General features: G+C 37.8%; 1 protein-coding gene across 5 annotated transcripts in view; it reads right to left on the reverse strand.

Annotated features, from left to right (window-relative positions):
• Positions 1 to 17198, reverse strand: part of LOC127652982 (epsin-2-like) — a 38118-nt gene that overhangs the window by 1072 nt on the left and 19848 nt on the right. Inside the window, exons 4-10 of one of the 5 annotated variants that reach the window (XM_052139447.1) lie at positions 11620 to 11718; positions 10447 to 10564; positions 8448 to 8615; positions 6497 to 6586; positions 6204 to 6401; positions 1879 to 1935; positions 1 to 1746 (exon numbers count right to left, since the gene is read on the reverse strand). The exon at positions 1 to 1746 is cut by the window's left edge and continues 1072 nt beyond it. In XM_052139447.1, the coding sequence (XP_051995407.1) occupies positions 1388 to 1746; positions 1879 to 1935; positions 6204 to 6401; positions 6497 to 6586; positions 8448 to 8615; positions 10447 to 10564; positions 11620 to 11718 (1089 nt within the window). In that variant the 3' untranslated portion in view covers positions 1 to 1387. Of the gene's footprint in view, positions 1756 to 1878; positions 1936 to 6203; positions 6402 to 6496; positions 6587 to 8447; positions 8616 to 10446; positions 10574 to 11619; positions 11719 to 17198 lie in introns of all 5 variants that reach the window. The other 4 variants (XM_052139446.1, XM_052139445.1, XM_052139449.1 and 1 more) reach the window with 4 other exon arrangements.

Consider the following 17198-nt stretch of genomic DNA (forward strand, 5'->3'; position numbering starts at 1 on the left):
AGGGAAAAAAAAGGTGAAGATGAACAAATATCTAGAGAAGTCACATCTACTCACCTTTTTAATAATAACCTCTCTGAACATCCACACTCATTCTTATTACACTAGAAGCTTATTAGCTTTTCCATCAAAACTGAGGATTTTGTTAAAAACAGCAAGCTCTGATATATGCTTGGCTTTTATCCAAGATGCATTAACAGATTGCATCAGGAAGCAGTGATTAGTGATACAGTTATAACAGTAATATGCATTAGGACCTGATGAAGAAATATACACACTATTCTAATCCTCCCAATTCCCTTTGCTCAATTTTCCACACACATAAATAGAAGTTACAGAAACATTTCAGATTGATACTCACTGTGACAGAACAACTCAGGCAGATTAATTCTAATCTTTAGTATTGATTAGCTGTCAAATATGGAGGCGCTGTGCAAACGGTGAGCTGCACCGAATGAAAAGAACCCATTCACCCAATAAACAACATCACAAGATTGTAAAGCAGTAAAAAAAACAGGCTTCAGTATAAAAGTAGAGCCATATTATGATATGCAAACCACCTCCCCATAATGCATTACAAAAGAAAAGGAAAAGAACAACTCTTCACAATAGTGTGAAGTTCATCTTTCAATGCATCAGATTTGAAACATTCACACATGCTCCTATTCCTTATTATTCAACCAAACTGCATGTGTGTGTGTGTGTGTGTGTGTGTGTGTGTGTGTAGTGTGTCATGGGTTGCTTTTTTCCTTTGCTTGATCAGGAAATGTCTTGTGTCTTAGTAAACGGTTCCCCATTGTTTCTCATGCTATAGAGCTAAAAGGAGATAAATCAAGAGCGTGTGCAAAATTCCTGCTTAGAACATCAAAATTATATGTAACTGTCTACATAAGCATACTGTATACACATAGTGTATATGCGCTATGTAGAACACACAGGCTGCTTTGATTAAAAGGGTCAGCTTTATCTATTACACTGTTTTGAAAGACTAGAAATTGGTAAAATTAAGACAAAAACGTACTCCTAGTTTCAAGCCTCTTATAAGAAAAGTAAGCAATCGAATAGTAGTTAAAATTCAGGATCCCCTTTGAATGTGAGGAGAACTCCCACACGTTTAGGATTTGTTGAAAAAAATACCACACCTAGACCATGTCGCTAATGGATTGAGATCATTTAGAAAAGAATACCAAATCACTATATGGTACCTATCTCAGACAGGAGAAAGGAATCACCTGCCAATGTAAAAATTGTAAACACCACTGCTACTCCAAAAATCTCAAAATAGCACACTGGTCTAGGGAACACAACGGATTATGTTGTTTATACCGTAGGAAAAGGGATGGGAGAAAGATTTGTGTGGGTCTGGGGTAGAGGCAGCCTACACTGTTCCTCATAATAAGAAGGGGTTAATAGCGCCACCGGTTTGCGTTGGTGTGCCCGTGGTCTGCAGCCCTCCGGTCATGAGAGGCTGAGGCATGGACATGGAAGCAGGGATACCCATGCTTGGCATCATCTGGCCCACCGGCCCAAGAGGAGCCATGGGTACCATGGAGACAGGGATAACTGGGGGTATAGAGGACAGAGGCAAGGGCTCGTTTCTCTGGTCCAGGCCGTCGAAGCCCTGACCAGACAAGCCCATCATGGGGCTGACTCTCATCTGGTTGAGGGTGGGTGGCTGTGGCTGGTTCACCTGGAAGGGGTTAACCTGTGCTGCAGGTGCAGGTGCAGCTGCTGCTGCTGCTGCTGCTGCTGCTGCTCCTGGGGAGGAAAGAAACCAGAAGAAGATACAGGTAAGCACACTGTTAAAATTTATTTGCCATAGTTAAAGGTGCACTCAGTAATTCTAATCCAATACACTTCGTCAAATTCTGCAAATATCACCTCGCAGTCTGCTAGCTGTCCATTCTGTTAATCTAGTATTTGTACACAGCCCTGGCTCTGTAAATAGGACAAAAACAAAGTGGATCAGACCGATCCACACAACACTACTCCAGCCAATCAGCAAAAGGGGTGGTTCTTGCACGTGCACAGGATGGGGGCAGAGCGAGGGGGAAATTCAAAAGAAGAGCGAAGGCAAATCTGGCTGATGTGAACTTTCTAAACTCCAAGGAGGACCATTGGCTGAGAAACAGACCAAGAGAAAAAGTTCAAACGAATATAAATTAAAAAAGAGTGATTATGATAAATCGAGGGCGGAGCTTCCAAAGGAGCACTGAAGGGAGGGGTGTGTTTGTTTTGGCAGTTGAATTCGAATATCAACAGTGTTTCTCAGGAATCGCTGAGTGCACCTTTAAAGGGAACTTTCCCCAAAAACATGGAGATTATATTGAGTGCGCTTACATGCTCAATCTTACTGTGTAACGGTTCTCGGTAAAAAAAACGAAACGTACAGTTTGCCACCCACGGTTCGGTTAGCATTAGCACCGTGGATCACCTCAGGTTTAATGACGCATCTCGAGCACAAGGTTTGATGAAGAAAACAAAGCGTTAAATAGACAAGCACAGTTACAACTAGGGTTGAGAACACAGTTCTATTCTTTAAAAAAAAATACTGGAATTGTATGATCTTCATAACTTTCGGTTCCGTTAACTGTTCCCCTACGACACAGCTGTACCATATTGAAATCCTCTGACAGTGTTTCCAGCAGCATTATATAGTGTAAAACACACAGCTCTTGTTTTTTTTTATGTGTGTCTTATGAGCCAGCTCCTTTGAATCTACAGCACGAAACATACAGCACTTCCGGTATAGTTAGATTCCCGCAATAATTATTCTAATGAGCCGCTTCTTTTGAATGTACAGCGCAAACATACACAGCTCTTTCGGTATAAAAGGAATCTTATACTGATGTGCAAGTTATGAATGTCCAACTTGAAATGAAATGAGAACTGTTGGGAGTCACACAAGCCTAAAGTAAAACATTAGACTACGAAACATTATCTAAACTGTCTGTGGAACGGTTCCTGTAATGTCGTGTTACTTTAGGGTGCTTTCACACTTGGTTCAATTGCTTGGACTGAAACGGAGTTCATTTCCTCCCCCCTCCCCCAGCTGGTCTCTGTTCACATCATGTTTTTTGGGTCCGAACCACGGTCCGATTACTTCATCAACGTGAGTACAAGCAGCAGCTGTTTACCACTGTAACTAGGTAACAACTCGAGAAGACCTCACGGTGTTAAGTGAAGTATTAAAAGTTTGTCACTTTTAATTCATGGATTTGCCATGAAAACTTGCGATGCACAGAACAACACTTGTGTTTGTCTCCTGCAGATGCATTGGATGTGCAATGATGTGATAAATTTTAGCATTTGTCTGCCACAAGCCCTGGGGTTCACATGAACCATTCCCCAGACCACCTTTTCATTGCCAAAGATATGTTGCCATACTCTGTATATGAAGATTTGGGAATTCAGGGTATGATTAAAACACTCGAGCCACATTATGACATCACTTGCTGCATCCATTTTAGTAGCAAGGTTCCTTCTATAGTGATTTACAGTGTTTCCGTCAGTAGAACTGCCAATCACTGAATGTTTTTTTGTTTTTGGCATCATTCTGAGTAAATATTTGTGCGTGAAAATCTCAGGAGTTCAGCAGTGACAGATATACACAAACCTGCCCATCTGGCACCAACAATCATGCCACAAAATCACTTAGATCCCATTTTCCCCATTTTGATGGTTGATGTGAACATTAACTGAAGCTCCTGACCCAAGTCTGCATGATTTTATGCATTGCACTGCTGCCACACAATTAACTGATTCAATTATTGCATGAATAAGTAGGTGTACAGGTGTACCTAATAAAGTGTTCAGTGAGTGTATTAGGGCTGTGTTGATACAATCAAATATCGATATACCAAGATACGCTTTCCTCACAATACTGTATCAATACTTCGATCCATGTATTGTGATATTTTCAGTGCAGTTAGAAATTATTCTATGAGTTACAAAAGCGACAAACTGATTCTGCAGGATTCACGGTTTCTCTCACGTGTTTGGCTCTAGGGCCAGGAAAAATATAGATTTTCTACTTAATCTCATTTGAACAAACCCAATGTCGTTTCTTAAAATGCCAAGATTTCTCTTTCTTACATAATCGAAACTGTTCGACCAAACAATACTGTCAAAGTCCCTGCTACAGGTCTTAAAGAGCCATTTTAGCACTTGTTCTACATATCTAAGTACTACAAATTAGGCATGTAAACAACAAACATGTAACAATATACTGTATATATGCAATATAATATATGCAGTTGTAATACATCATATACATGGACTACATAAAAAAAACTAAATTCACATAAATTATGAAAAACTATGGATTAAATAACATTTCTTACTTTGGATTCAGCAGTAATTTTGGTTTTGGTTTTCTGACCATAGAAAATACCAAAACGTATCGAAACCGTGACCCAAAAAACATGACACAAACCAAACCATGAGAAATTGGAATTGTTACACCTAGTGTTGTCAAAAATACCGGTACTCCGGTACCAAGTCGGTACTCAAACAAAAATGTATTTACGATACCAGAATTTCTGGAGGTACCGGGGTACCGAGTCTACCCGGTACCCATGCAGGTTCGGGAAGTTTAGAATGCTCACAACAAGCAAAGATGACGACAAGCAAAGCTGCTGCGGAGCCTCAACTGAATCTTGTCAAAAAGTGGGAAAAAGCCAGGTTTGGAAATTCATAGGTTAGGGAAACATCATAGATCAGCAAAAACATATTTGTAAACGCTGCTTTCACAATTTTCTGACGAAAGGAGGAAACACATCAAACTTAATAAAGCACATGAAAGACAGACACCCGGATTTATTCAAGCAAATAAAGCAGGCGAGTTTAAAAGCATATTATCATTTGCATTAGGGCTGAAACGTTTAGTCAACATTATCGACATCGTCGAAAATACAAAATTGACGAGAAAAATGTTCGTTGTTGAATAGTCCTTTGATCTCATTAACGTAACATGGAATCACAATACACTGTAACGATGACGCGTGAGAGCAGCAGTTCATGCCTGATGGAGGAAGAATTACACAGATCAGTCCAGATGCACTCTAAACTTTCAGTTTATTTTATGTAGATCCCAAAGTATTAGGGAATGATTCCAAAAATTACATCCAGAAGCATGTACCGTTGTGGAATAAATGGAGGCAGAGCTCTTTAAAGAAACATCCTGGCATTACATCTTAAATGCAGTTATATTTAATGCGTTATAGCTTTATTAAAGTTCAAATAATACAGAAGCAGATCATGTTAATAACTATAAACTCAGAAACTGGCATTTCTCTGTTATGAGTTGCGCGAATGTCCCGATCTAAGGGGGAGAGATTGAAACTTCACCGGCTGAGAGAAACTCTGCCTCGGGGACGCTAATCCCTTGAGCGCGCATGCTTAATGCAGCAAGATTAGAATTTATTTAATCATAATATCTAAATATATGTCACTATGCATTTCTTATCATGAAGAAAATTGGCAATATGCAGCTTTATTAATAAGAGAGCACTTTGCATATTAGTTTGGAAATGTTTTTTTATTCATTATATTTATGCTTGTTTATTTAGGTTTTGTTTTTTAGTACTTGGTAAAAACTTAAATTAAAATTTGCAAAAGTTGAAGCAAATCTTATACAATTGTTCAAAAATACTTTAAGCATACATTGTTCAGTTTTGTTATAATTAAAATATAATATATTTAAATGAAAGTGTTGCTCAATGGCATATTTCTGTTCTTCGTTCTGCTGCTAATGTTTTGTTAACTTTGTTAATAAAAGAGTGTTGTTTAGTAACCTGTTTTTGTGTTTTGATTTGGTACCGAAAATGGTATCGAGTACCGTGAAATTTCACTGGTATTGGTACCGACTACTGAAATTTTGGTACCGTGACAACAGTAGTTACACCCCTAAATCTTTCACAGATTATGCTTAATATCCCTACAACATGTAAGGTCATGTAAATGCCTTAAATGGTGTTATTTTATCAGGTAAATTTCATAAACAGTTTAAGCAAATCTGTGAAAACTAGATTATTGCCCATTACCCAGATTTGCTAGCATTCTGGTAACTTATTCAGTGTGCACCTCTTTGTGTTTTGAAGTCAAACATGGTTGCAGTTGTTTGGTTTTCATAAAGCGCTGGTTTTTGACCAACTTATCAGCATTTTTATTTTTTTATTAAAAAATAATCTTTGTAAAAGACATACCTCCAGCAAGGAACGGGTTGAAAACAGGAGCTGGCTGTTGTGGCTTGCTAACCAGAGAGTCCAGGTTGACAAGGGCAGCATTGGGACCCAGGAAAGACTCAGGGGTTTTTCTTGATGGGCCGCTCGGTACGTCAAACAAGTCTGAACCCATAGAAAAGCTTGTCTGTGATGGCAAGGCAGAGCTCCCTCTACCATCTCCTGTGAAAAACATCATCTATCTTTATCACGCCATCCTGAAAAACAGACAACATTTTCTTGAATAGTAAATTGTGGTAGTAGTAGTCAGTGTGTACCTGTCATAGCGGAGGAGCGGAGACTGTCAAACTCAGAGAGGTCCTCCCTGGAAGTACCGTTTGGTGTAGAGAAAAGATCAAAGCTGCCGGCTGAGTGAAACAAGAGAATGTGAGAGATAATTCTTGCATCACTCTAAAATATACATGTCTGAGATGGAGCTGGTTAGGATTAAAATATGAGCCTACATCATATTTCACAAATAAATACAATCTATTCTACAAATTCTACAGGATTATCAAATAAATACAAAATTTGATGTGAACAAATACATACCACTTGTGAGTCACGTGACTTTTGGCACAGTTTTCTCAACCACAGTCCTGATTTTCTCACAAATGGGCTGAGCCACGTCCTCTTTTTAAACAGTAGATGGTCCAGTGCTGCTACATACTTTCACTCAGTTGTGTTGTTAATACATATTACATGTTAAAAACAACTTATTTTCTAGAAAAAAATGTATCCTTTCTGGTAATAAAATATGTAATCAATAAAAATATTTTCTAGTAAAAAATAAAATTTGTAAAGAAGATCAATGAATGAATAAAGTGTTTTAATATGAATATATTATGTACTGTAGTTCAATACGATGTTTAGGTCTGTCGTTGTATTTCTGTGTGCATCTAATTTTAACCAAAGGAGTTGCTACTGCAGAGCCAAGTAAAGACATTTCTATTTGTATATCACTTTCACAACACGCATTGTTTTACAGAGCTTTACAGAAAATTGTGCTCTAAGACATTACAGCTTTTGTTAAAGTCTTCATTCTGCGGTTTGATAAAAAAAAGAGCCCACCATAATGATAATATTGAGTGTCACACTAAATGCATTTATCTCTGGCCACTTTTGTACTGTAAATCCCTAAGAAGCTGAGCATCAATACTTCTGAAACCTGTTCTTCCCAAAGCCATAATTGTTTCCCTTAATAAATGTTCAATACATGTGTAGACATGATGACACACAATTTCCACATTTGCCAGCATTTTCACATTATTTTCGTGTTGATGTGACAAACTCCTGGACATATTGACAAATGTTTTCTCTGTATTTCAGCAGCTTTGTATAAGACAGCTCCCGCCAGTGCTTTCCTTAGGGGGGTGCGACCGGTACAGTCACACCAGGCCCCCTGGCGATCGGTTCTACCTCCCCAACCTCCCGGAAATGATTGTGATCCCCCGGAGATTGTGAGGTGCCCCGGCCCACCACCGATGGGGACAGTAGGTTTTTATCTAGTTTTTGTAGAAATGTCTTGTTTTTACCTGATCAGGAACAATATATGGATAAAATATATTTTTTAACTAGAAAATATTGTTATTGATTACATATTTTGTTATTACCAGAAAGGTATTGCTTTCTTCCTAGAAAATAAGTTGTTTTTAACATGTAATATGTAGTAACATCACAACTGAGTGAATGTAGCAGCACTGCGCCATCTACTGTTTAAAAAGAGGACGTGGCTCAGCCCATTTGTGAGAAAATCAGGACTGTGGTTGAGAAAAAGCCAAAAGTAAAATGACTCATAAGTGGTATGTATTTTTTCACATCGGATTTTGTATTTATTCGATAATCCTTTAGAATAGATTGTATTTATATGTGAAATATGATGTAGGTTCATATGAAACACATTTTTTTATATTTGTAAAACACAGTACATTTGTTTTTTAAGCCAGTGGTACAGGACAACTACTCTTCATTTTCTCTTAAATGGCTCTTTGTATTTACAAATCACTTTCAGTTCGTTTGAGAGCTGAGCTTTCCTTTACAATTTGGATTGTGTTTGTTTGCAAAACATTATATTTGTTTACTTTTGGCAGAAATCTAGCTCTATAGAAAAGGCTTTCATATTTAATTCAAAGACACCAAAATGAACATCAAGCCAAAGACATGAGAGCTAAGTTATTTCCCCATAAAGTAAAGCACAGATTCAACATTTTGAACTTCTGGTGAACTTACCAGTGGCAGGGGCATTAGGGCGGGTGGCAGGCATAGAGCCCCAGGGATCAGCGGCTGCAGGAGCTGGGGTCAACCCCCAGGGGTCACTGCTCTTCACAGGAGTGCCTGAGGCAGAAGCACTGGGAAGACCCCAGGGATCCACAGGAGCAGCTGGCTTAGGGGCTGCACCTACAAACAGGTAGGGATACAGATAAGATTGCAGACATCATAATACGTAACTGAGATTGCATTCAGTACACGTTAACGTTCTCAGCCAAGTATTAAGAAATATTTAACTAATTTTAACTAAAATGTGTTTTTTTCTAAATGTAGGTTGAAGAAGTCATAACCTTTGCAAGGGCTTTACCACAGGTTTCAGTGTATAATAATCAGACACCGCAATCATCATTTGAATTCTTATCAGTAAATTATGGAGAACAACTCATTTATTCATCTATTAAATCCAGGTGGGACTTTTAAAAAGTGTGCTTTGCAGTATTTGTATGGTAGAATTAAATGATAATTTATGTTTAACATGTATGCAATATCCCTAAAAGCACTGCTTTGAAAATAAATGCATATTTAGAGGCTTTATTTGAAATTAAACACATTTACTACAAATAAAATAAGATTATTCAAAATAATGGTAATCTATATTTTTAGACAAAAAATAAAATAGAAAAATTACACATACATTATATATATATATATATATATATATATATATATATATATATATATATATATATATATATATATATATAAAATTCTACCATACAAATTAGGCCTTGTTCAGACTGCCACTAAAAATCTGATTTTTTGATAGTGTCTGTACAGCAAAAAAACATGAAATCTGATTTTCTGAATCTGATTCAAAAATCGGTGACTGCAGCATGGAACATCACAATATGTACCAGTTTCCTCAATCGCTGAGTATTTGTTGTGTGACGGAGCCGTTCTGCACAGCAACTGGACAGGGCTCTTATTTGGAGAGCAAGATGACGCACCTGTTTTGAAAGCATCGTCACATGGGTACACTTACGTCGTTACCAATGCAACCCATGCAGATAGGTTGGTTATGTCTGAATGCACAAATCTGATTTGATCACTTAAAATGAATAGTGCGGACAGTCTGCCTGAAACGATCTGATTTGAGAAAAAATCTGATTTGCCTGCAGTCTGAACATAGCATTAGTGTAATAGATAATACAAGTTCATCTAAGTGTGCAACATATGACTGAAGGCTGTAAAGTGACACAATTGTGAGAAATTCTTGCTATTTCCTGTTCCAGAAGAAATAGAAAACTGCCTCAGTGCTTCTCTCATACGCTTCATGACTGCAGTTTGGCTTCAGAACATGGATGACAGATTGAGAAAACTGGGATGTTAGATGAACAACACTTTCCAGGCTCGGTTCTCACTCTACCAGTGCAGATGTGAATACGGAGTCTCTTTGTTTTGCGCACACTGGAATGTACAACTACCAGCTGCATTACTGCGCCGTCATAAAGAGCTACAGCCCAAACAATGTTATGAAAAAAAAAAGCCTGCGGAGGGAGGGGTAGTAGAGGTGTGCATCTGTGACAGTAATTTACACATATAATGCCACTAGAGCTCATGACCAATAAAGATTGTAGAATAGTAGCATGGCTAACAGATCACTGTCCCCTCAACTGTTTTAAAATGTGTGTTTTTATGTAGATTCAAATCTACCCTAATTTAAAGTTATAAAAGTGATTCTGGAATTCTGCCTATTATGCAATTGATCCCCATGAGATAAAAGTGTACTTTGTTGTTGTTATTTTTAGAACACAGCCTAATGTGATAAACACAGCAGGAAGCTGATACAAACTGTTGCCAATGTGCTATTCCGTTCCTGTGTAGAGACCAGCTAGCTTTTGGGGCCGGTGCAACGGAACGACTTTTACAGCGGTGGAAACGCACATAACAGTTAGAGAATTCATACTGGCCCAGAAACGTGTCACGGAAACATGTTGGTGGAAAACGGTTAAGGGTTTACCGTAGGATTCCCAGGGGTCTGAGGTGGGGCCTGCTGCTGCAGCTCCAGCTCCCCAAGGGTCTGCTGCTTGATTGGCAGGGCCCACAAGAACTGTGTCCATCAGATCCATCAGAGAAGACTTCGGAGGCTACACAAACACACACACATTAGAGCTCAAAGCTGCATACTACTATACAAAATAATCACATCATCTCTGGTAAAAAAAAAAACAAAAAAAACAACAACCACTAGGTAGTCAAGTTCAGCACAAATACTCACATAAGTGAATAAGTCCGCAAGGAAAGAAAGGGGAAAATAAGTTAATTGAAGAGTTTAAAAGCCATTTTCTGCCTTACAATATTCAGGTAAAAGTAGCACAAACTAGAGCAATTCCACAGACAATATACAGATGTGACATTTGCAGTGATAAACTTTTTATGATCATAGACCCATGTAGATGCGCAGTTTTGCAATCAGCTCTTTTTTTTCCGTACTTTTTTGTGTCATATTTGACATTGTCAGCAAGGTTGATCTCATTTGCTGACCAAAAAAAGCAACAATACATAAAAGGTATATACAGTGCGAGCAACTGTGAGTGAAAATTACTGCTTGCAAATGTGGAAAATAATTTGCCGGCATTGGTGAGAATAGCATCTGACTACAAATCTTATAAAACCATCAGAATAAGTACTCCCAAATGCATCTTACCTTACACATTGCATTTTACACTGTGATAAAAACATAAAAAATTAAATCATGGACGACAGACAAGAACTGTTTGCTGGTGATACTTGCCAGCATGACGACAGTGAATGCATTTCTTCAACCACAAATAATAGGGTAATTTGATTGGATGCTACTTTTCTGGCCATTATGACAAAAACATTTTGGTGTTTCTACTCTAGAGGGCCCACAACATTTTTGCCAGTGATAAATAAATGAACTCTGTTTGAATGCCATTTTAGACTGGGATGAAATGAAAAGAATCTCAAAATTTAGTTCGAGCACCCAATCATCACCTCCCCAGTTTGGGAAACACTGGTCTAAGCTATTGGTAGCTAAAATGATTCGATTTTTAATGAATGAACAAAAGCAGGGAGAATGTGTAGAACACTGCGAATGATGGGTGTTTGAATTCTGCAGGCACAGATTCTGTGAAGTATACCGATGAGTTATCAAGCTCTGAGAGTCTACCTCTTTCTTCTTCTTGGCCACGTTCCCTGTGCTGTTTTTGCGGCTTTCCTCCAGAGCCATCTGGAGCCGCAGGTCATCCCCACGGCGCATCCTCTCCTCCTAAACAAACACGCACAAAACACACAAAGGAATTCATGTTATAAAACATGAGCTGATCCTTAATCCAGACTGCAGGTTAACATGACTACACTGGTGTGATTCATCATGATTCACCATCAAAATTTATTTTTCACCAAAAAGAATTATAATTGCGACAGAAAAGACTGAGACACACCCAACACTTTGTTTCCCCATAGAATCTATTTTAAATGGCAGAGGCAATAGAAGGAATCTAGCAAAGTCATGTATGTTGGTGGGGAACAACTGAAGATAGGCTTTAATCTATTCTCCATATTAATTTGGCAGCAGTAAATAACTCTGCATTTGGTTAGACATTTTCATGACAATTAAAGCTTCCACGAAGCTTTCATTCCAAACAAAAACCCTTAAAGAAATATTTACACTTGGTCACTTCCTGCATTTTATTGCCATCCATTGGGGTTGAGCAATATAATGGTACTAGTGAAATATCACAATACCAAAGAAATTGTAATAGTACGATATCATCTTGTTGCTAATTTCTGTATCATTTTACAGTATGTTGCCATTAGCAAAATCTTATGAGATATGACAGTTTTGAGATTAAATCAATGAAAATTTGAACGTCAAGTAAATCGTCTCGATGTGACCAAGAGTGATCATTATATGATATTTAATTACATAATATAGAGTCAAATTCGCCGCGTGCTTCAGAATGAACGAGAGGTTCTGATGCTCTATGATCTACTACACACACACACTCTCACTCACTCACTCTCTCTCTCTACTGGTGCATGGTTTTCATGCAGTGTGTTTAGTGTATAAACAGCTGTGTACACTCAAATCTCCTTCTCCAGTGCAGCTTGGACATTTAAACTTGTGAGTCACGATGGGAGTATTGAATTCAGCATTAATAGGAGGCTTGATATAACTAATCTGTCAAAAAAAAAAAGGAAAAACTCAAAAAGGTCTGTCAAAATAAAAAAAACAGAACTTTTTTCTACAAAAGTAGCAATAATACTCTTAGTAACAATAGTATAATATTAAATGGTTTGTAAAATTATTCTTATCTGTAAGCAATATCACAAAAGCAAGTGTCCTGAATATAAGCATGTTGTAATTAAGCCATAGCAGCCTTGTGCCTAAGGTTATTTATTTTTTTTTTTCATTAATGTTTTCATTAATACCATGAAGCTATGCTGAGCATTTTATTTTACCAAAAATAAAATAGCAATTTTGTGTGAAAAATTAACTATTTTATTTGATTAAAGCTGTATATGTATTTGAGTTAACAACATTTGTTCATAACATTTCCTAAAAAATGCTTTACGTGGAATCCCGAAAAAATTTAATTTTAATAATTTTCTGTAGGGCTGCCCCCAGATAGTCAACCAAAGGTTAGTCGATGAGAAGTGTCTTGGTCGACCAAGTTTGGATTGATCGGTTGGATGCCAAAAAAAAAAAAAAAAAAACTCCACAGGAAACTGACGAACGTATTACCGCTGGTTGGAAGCTAGGTGGTACTATGGGGTAATTTTCATTAAGCAGGTTTAGGGTTAACCCTACACAATCAAGCAAGACACCTTGATTTCAAACTTTGAACTTAATTTTTTATTTATTTTAACAAAAAGTTCAAATTGAAACTGGAAACAAATTTAATGCAAAGAACCTGCTTCATCCATGCATTCTATACCCGGTCAGGTATTTCGGTGTCTGAGAAAATACATCATTTGTGTGAATAAATACATTTTGTTCCATCCTTCACAAGAGTGCGATATGGCCCTACATCAGCACTGCTGTGATTCGGCCGCAGGCCGAGTGCCGTAGGTAATTACAGCAGTGCTGATTTAGGGCCATATAGCACTCTTGCTCGTGTGATATTGCTTATATACAACAGTTAAAAAAACAATATGTTCATGCACGGCAGGTGCGTGTGTCAGTGTTTGGTTTCAGATTCATCAGTGAGCTGCACCAAATAAATTAAGAAAATATGCTTTCTTCTAAAACATGCCTGCCTGTTAGGGATGTGTATCTCCATAACTGAGGCCGATGCGATACACATCTCGATGCATAGCCAACAATACGATACATTAAAGATACATAAGAAGCTGCTACCGATGCGAGGTCACAAATTATTGGTCTCTTTCCAAATAATAAAAGTATAGAGCATCTACTAATAATTACATATATAGTTTTTTACCAATTCAAACATGTTCTAAATAATGCATCGCTATACAAATGCTAACTTGTATCTGATGTAAAATCTTGTTTTTTTTTTACTTAAGCCGATGCACCGATACACATCGGTGAATCTTACCATCCCTACTGCCTGTTAATTAGAACGTTGCAGCAGCACATCGAGTGTTGTATGACCATCGCGTGAGCTGCAGTGCATTCAGTGTTTTGGCCCAGAGTCTAGTTTTGTAGTGTTGCTCATGCTCAATTAAAGTGACAGTGCACTGTTGATGGACAAAATTAATGTGATTTGACATAAAAAAGTAAAAATTGCACAGAATATGCATATATTTGCAGTCCAGTATATTTTATTTGAATTACAGCACAGAAAGAAAAAATAAAATGGCCAAGAGATGTACAAATCTGAAATGTAGAAATGTACTAAATACGCGTGATCTCCGATCTCTCAGACATCACTGCCTTAAAAACCATCATGCGCCTGTAATGGATATCATGACACGGGCTCGGGAATACTTCAGTAAACCTTGCAAACACTGTTCATCATTAAAACCACCCGCCTAATATCGTTTAGCCCCTCGTGCCACCAACACAGCTCTGACCCGTCGAGGCATGGATTCCTCAAGACCTCTGAAGGAGTCCTGTGTTATCTGGCACCAAGACCTTAGCAGCATATATTTTAAGTCCTGTATATTGTAAGGTGGGGCCTCCAAGGATCAGACTTGTTGGTCCAGCACATCCCATAGATGCTCAATCGGATGGAGTTCTGGGGAATTTGGAGGCCAAGTGAACACCTTGAACTTTTTTTCATGTTTCTCAAACCATTCCTGAACAATTTTTGCAGTGTGGAAGGGCGCATTATCCTGCAGAAAGAGGCCACTGCCATCAGGGAATACTGTTGCCATGAATTGGTGTATGCGGTCTGCAACAATCTTTAGGTAGGTGGTGTCAGGTAAGCAAATAGGTAGCTTTTTCAGAAGACTTTTTTCATATTGTAACCAATAAAATATATGATTCTTTTAGGTTATTAAAAGCATACAAATCATATTCTGAAATACATAACATATGTTCATGCATTTGTTTTCGTATCTGTTCTCGAGTGTAGCCTATTCTGTTGTGAAACGTAATTTGGAGTCCAGGCAGAGTGTCAGGGATTCGTCAATAGTGAAATGTTTTGTAATGCGTTCACCCCTTTCGCCGATTCCTCATGTAATTTAAAACTCTACGACTTCCATGACAAGACAGACAGTTGTGTAATATGAACTGTACCACAATGATGTCTTGGAAAGTCGTGTAGTGTGTAGGAGCCTTAAGCCTGTTTATTTTTTCATTCATTACTTTCATTCATAGTCCTATTTGAAAAACTGACCCAAACCCAGCCCGAAACCTGTCGGGTTCTCGGGTCCCGTTGGGCCCGGGTCGGGTTGCAGAGCTTTAGTCTTCACTCTACACGTGCATCAATGAGCCTTGGGCACCCATGACCCTGTTGCGGTTCACTGGTTGTCCTTCCTTGGACCACTTTTTGTAGACAAGACCTGTCGTTTTGGAGATGCTCTGACCAGTCATCACAATTTGGCCCTTGTCAAAGTCGCTCAGATCCTTACACTTGCCCAAATGTCAGTGGTTTTAATGTTGTGGCTGATCAGTGTATAATCACCCACCCCTGATAACGATTATGGTCATTAAAAAAATAAAACACTCAACGTAGTTAGACAGAAATCGCTTTATTTTCTGTACAGAGCTGAAGCTGTAATGCTGTAAAACAGGGCTCTTCAATTATTTTCTTGCGGGGGCCAGATTATCCAAATGAAAACTTGGGAGGCAAACAGTTTTCTGTATTTATCTTAGTTATTAATTTCATTGCAAGTTAACATGAAAAACAAAACTAAACACAATTTTAAAGCCCCAGTACACTTCATACGAAATCGAAAAAGAACGGGTTTGCCCTCATTTCGAACAAAAATAGTTTTTTATTTAATTTAGTTGGGTGGTAACAGATCACATGTCATCTGTAGGTGTGACCTGCAGCTCCACCTACTTTGAGGTCGACAACTCATTCTAGTTACATTGTTCAGTCAGTTAAGGTCAGTCAACTTAAACACACCGGTCTGCAGAGTTATTAGCGAGCTGGTGCAAACTTTGATTTGATTTGATTTATTAGACAAATTAGTAGTGAAAAATACACTCATTTGTCAAGGATAACACAATAAAGTAAAAAAAAAAAAAATAAATAATTTCCATTGTGGTCCTTGATGTAAAGCACAACTTCACTCCTGGAGACAGATTATCATGGTATATTTACAACACTACAATAAAAATACACATTACCAAACTATACATCATACATCATAATTAGACATCTACCAAACATTAATACAAATAAGTCACTAATACAACTTATCCAATAACCAACTTCTAACTTTCGTGCTAAAACCAACCGTATTTGACATACTCTTTATAACTGGAGGCAGCTTATTCCATTCCTGAGCCCCTGAGTATTCAAAAGACCTTCGACCATACATTGTTCTAAAGCGACATAATGTAATGTCCATTAAACTCTGCCTAGTATTATAACAGTGTGTCTCACTTATCCTAGAGATACACATATTAAGATACGAAGGAGCTCTTTTATTAATTATCTTGTGTACCATCTTTAATTTAAAGTGCACAACTCTACTTTCTATAGGTAACCACTTAAGATGTCTAAAATGGGAGGCATCAACATGTGTAAAACTATTAAAACCTAAAACCAACCGTATCAATTTATTTTAAGATTTCTGTAACTTAACCAGCCAAAAACGAGACAAATCGGACATCCAAGAAATACATGCGTACTCTAGATGACATAACACTAAACATGATGCAAGTATTTTTAAATTTTGCTTATCCAAAAAACCCACACATCTAGCAAGAAATTTTGTCCTAGCATTAACTTTCCCTAAAATTTTCATAGCCATGCCTGTACCCCTTAAATCATTGTCCAAAACACATCCAAGATAATTAACAGTAGTTCTATTTGATATTATATAATCCCCTACCTTGATAATCAAGTTAGGAGCTTTGTTCAGTTTACTTCTTGTCCCAAATAATATGGATTCAGTTTTTCCTAGGTGCAATAAAAGTTTGTTATCAGAGAGCCAATCTCTTACCCTGCAAAGCTCCTCACCTAATCTTGTTTGAATTTTAGAAACATCCTTATTAGAAACCAGTAGAGCAGAGTCATCCGCATATAAAAACATATTACAATCACAAACAGCTTGCATGTCATTTATGTATAAGAGAAATAAAAGGGGACCTAGGACACTTCC

The sequence above is a fragment of the Xyrauchen texanus genome, chromosome 12 (genome assembly GCF_025860055.1).
Source record: "Xyrauchen texanus isolate HMW12.3.18 chromosome 12, RBS_HiC_50CHRs, whole genome shotgun sequence".
In the NCBI taxonomy this organism is placed as follows: domain Eukaryota; kingdom Metazoa; phylum Chordata; class Actinopteri; order Cypriniformes; family Catostomidae; genus Xyrauchen; species Xyrauchen texanus.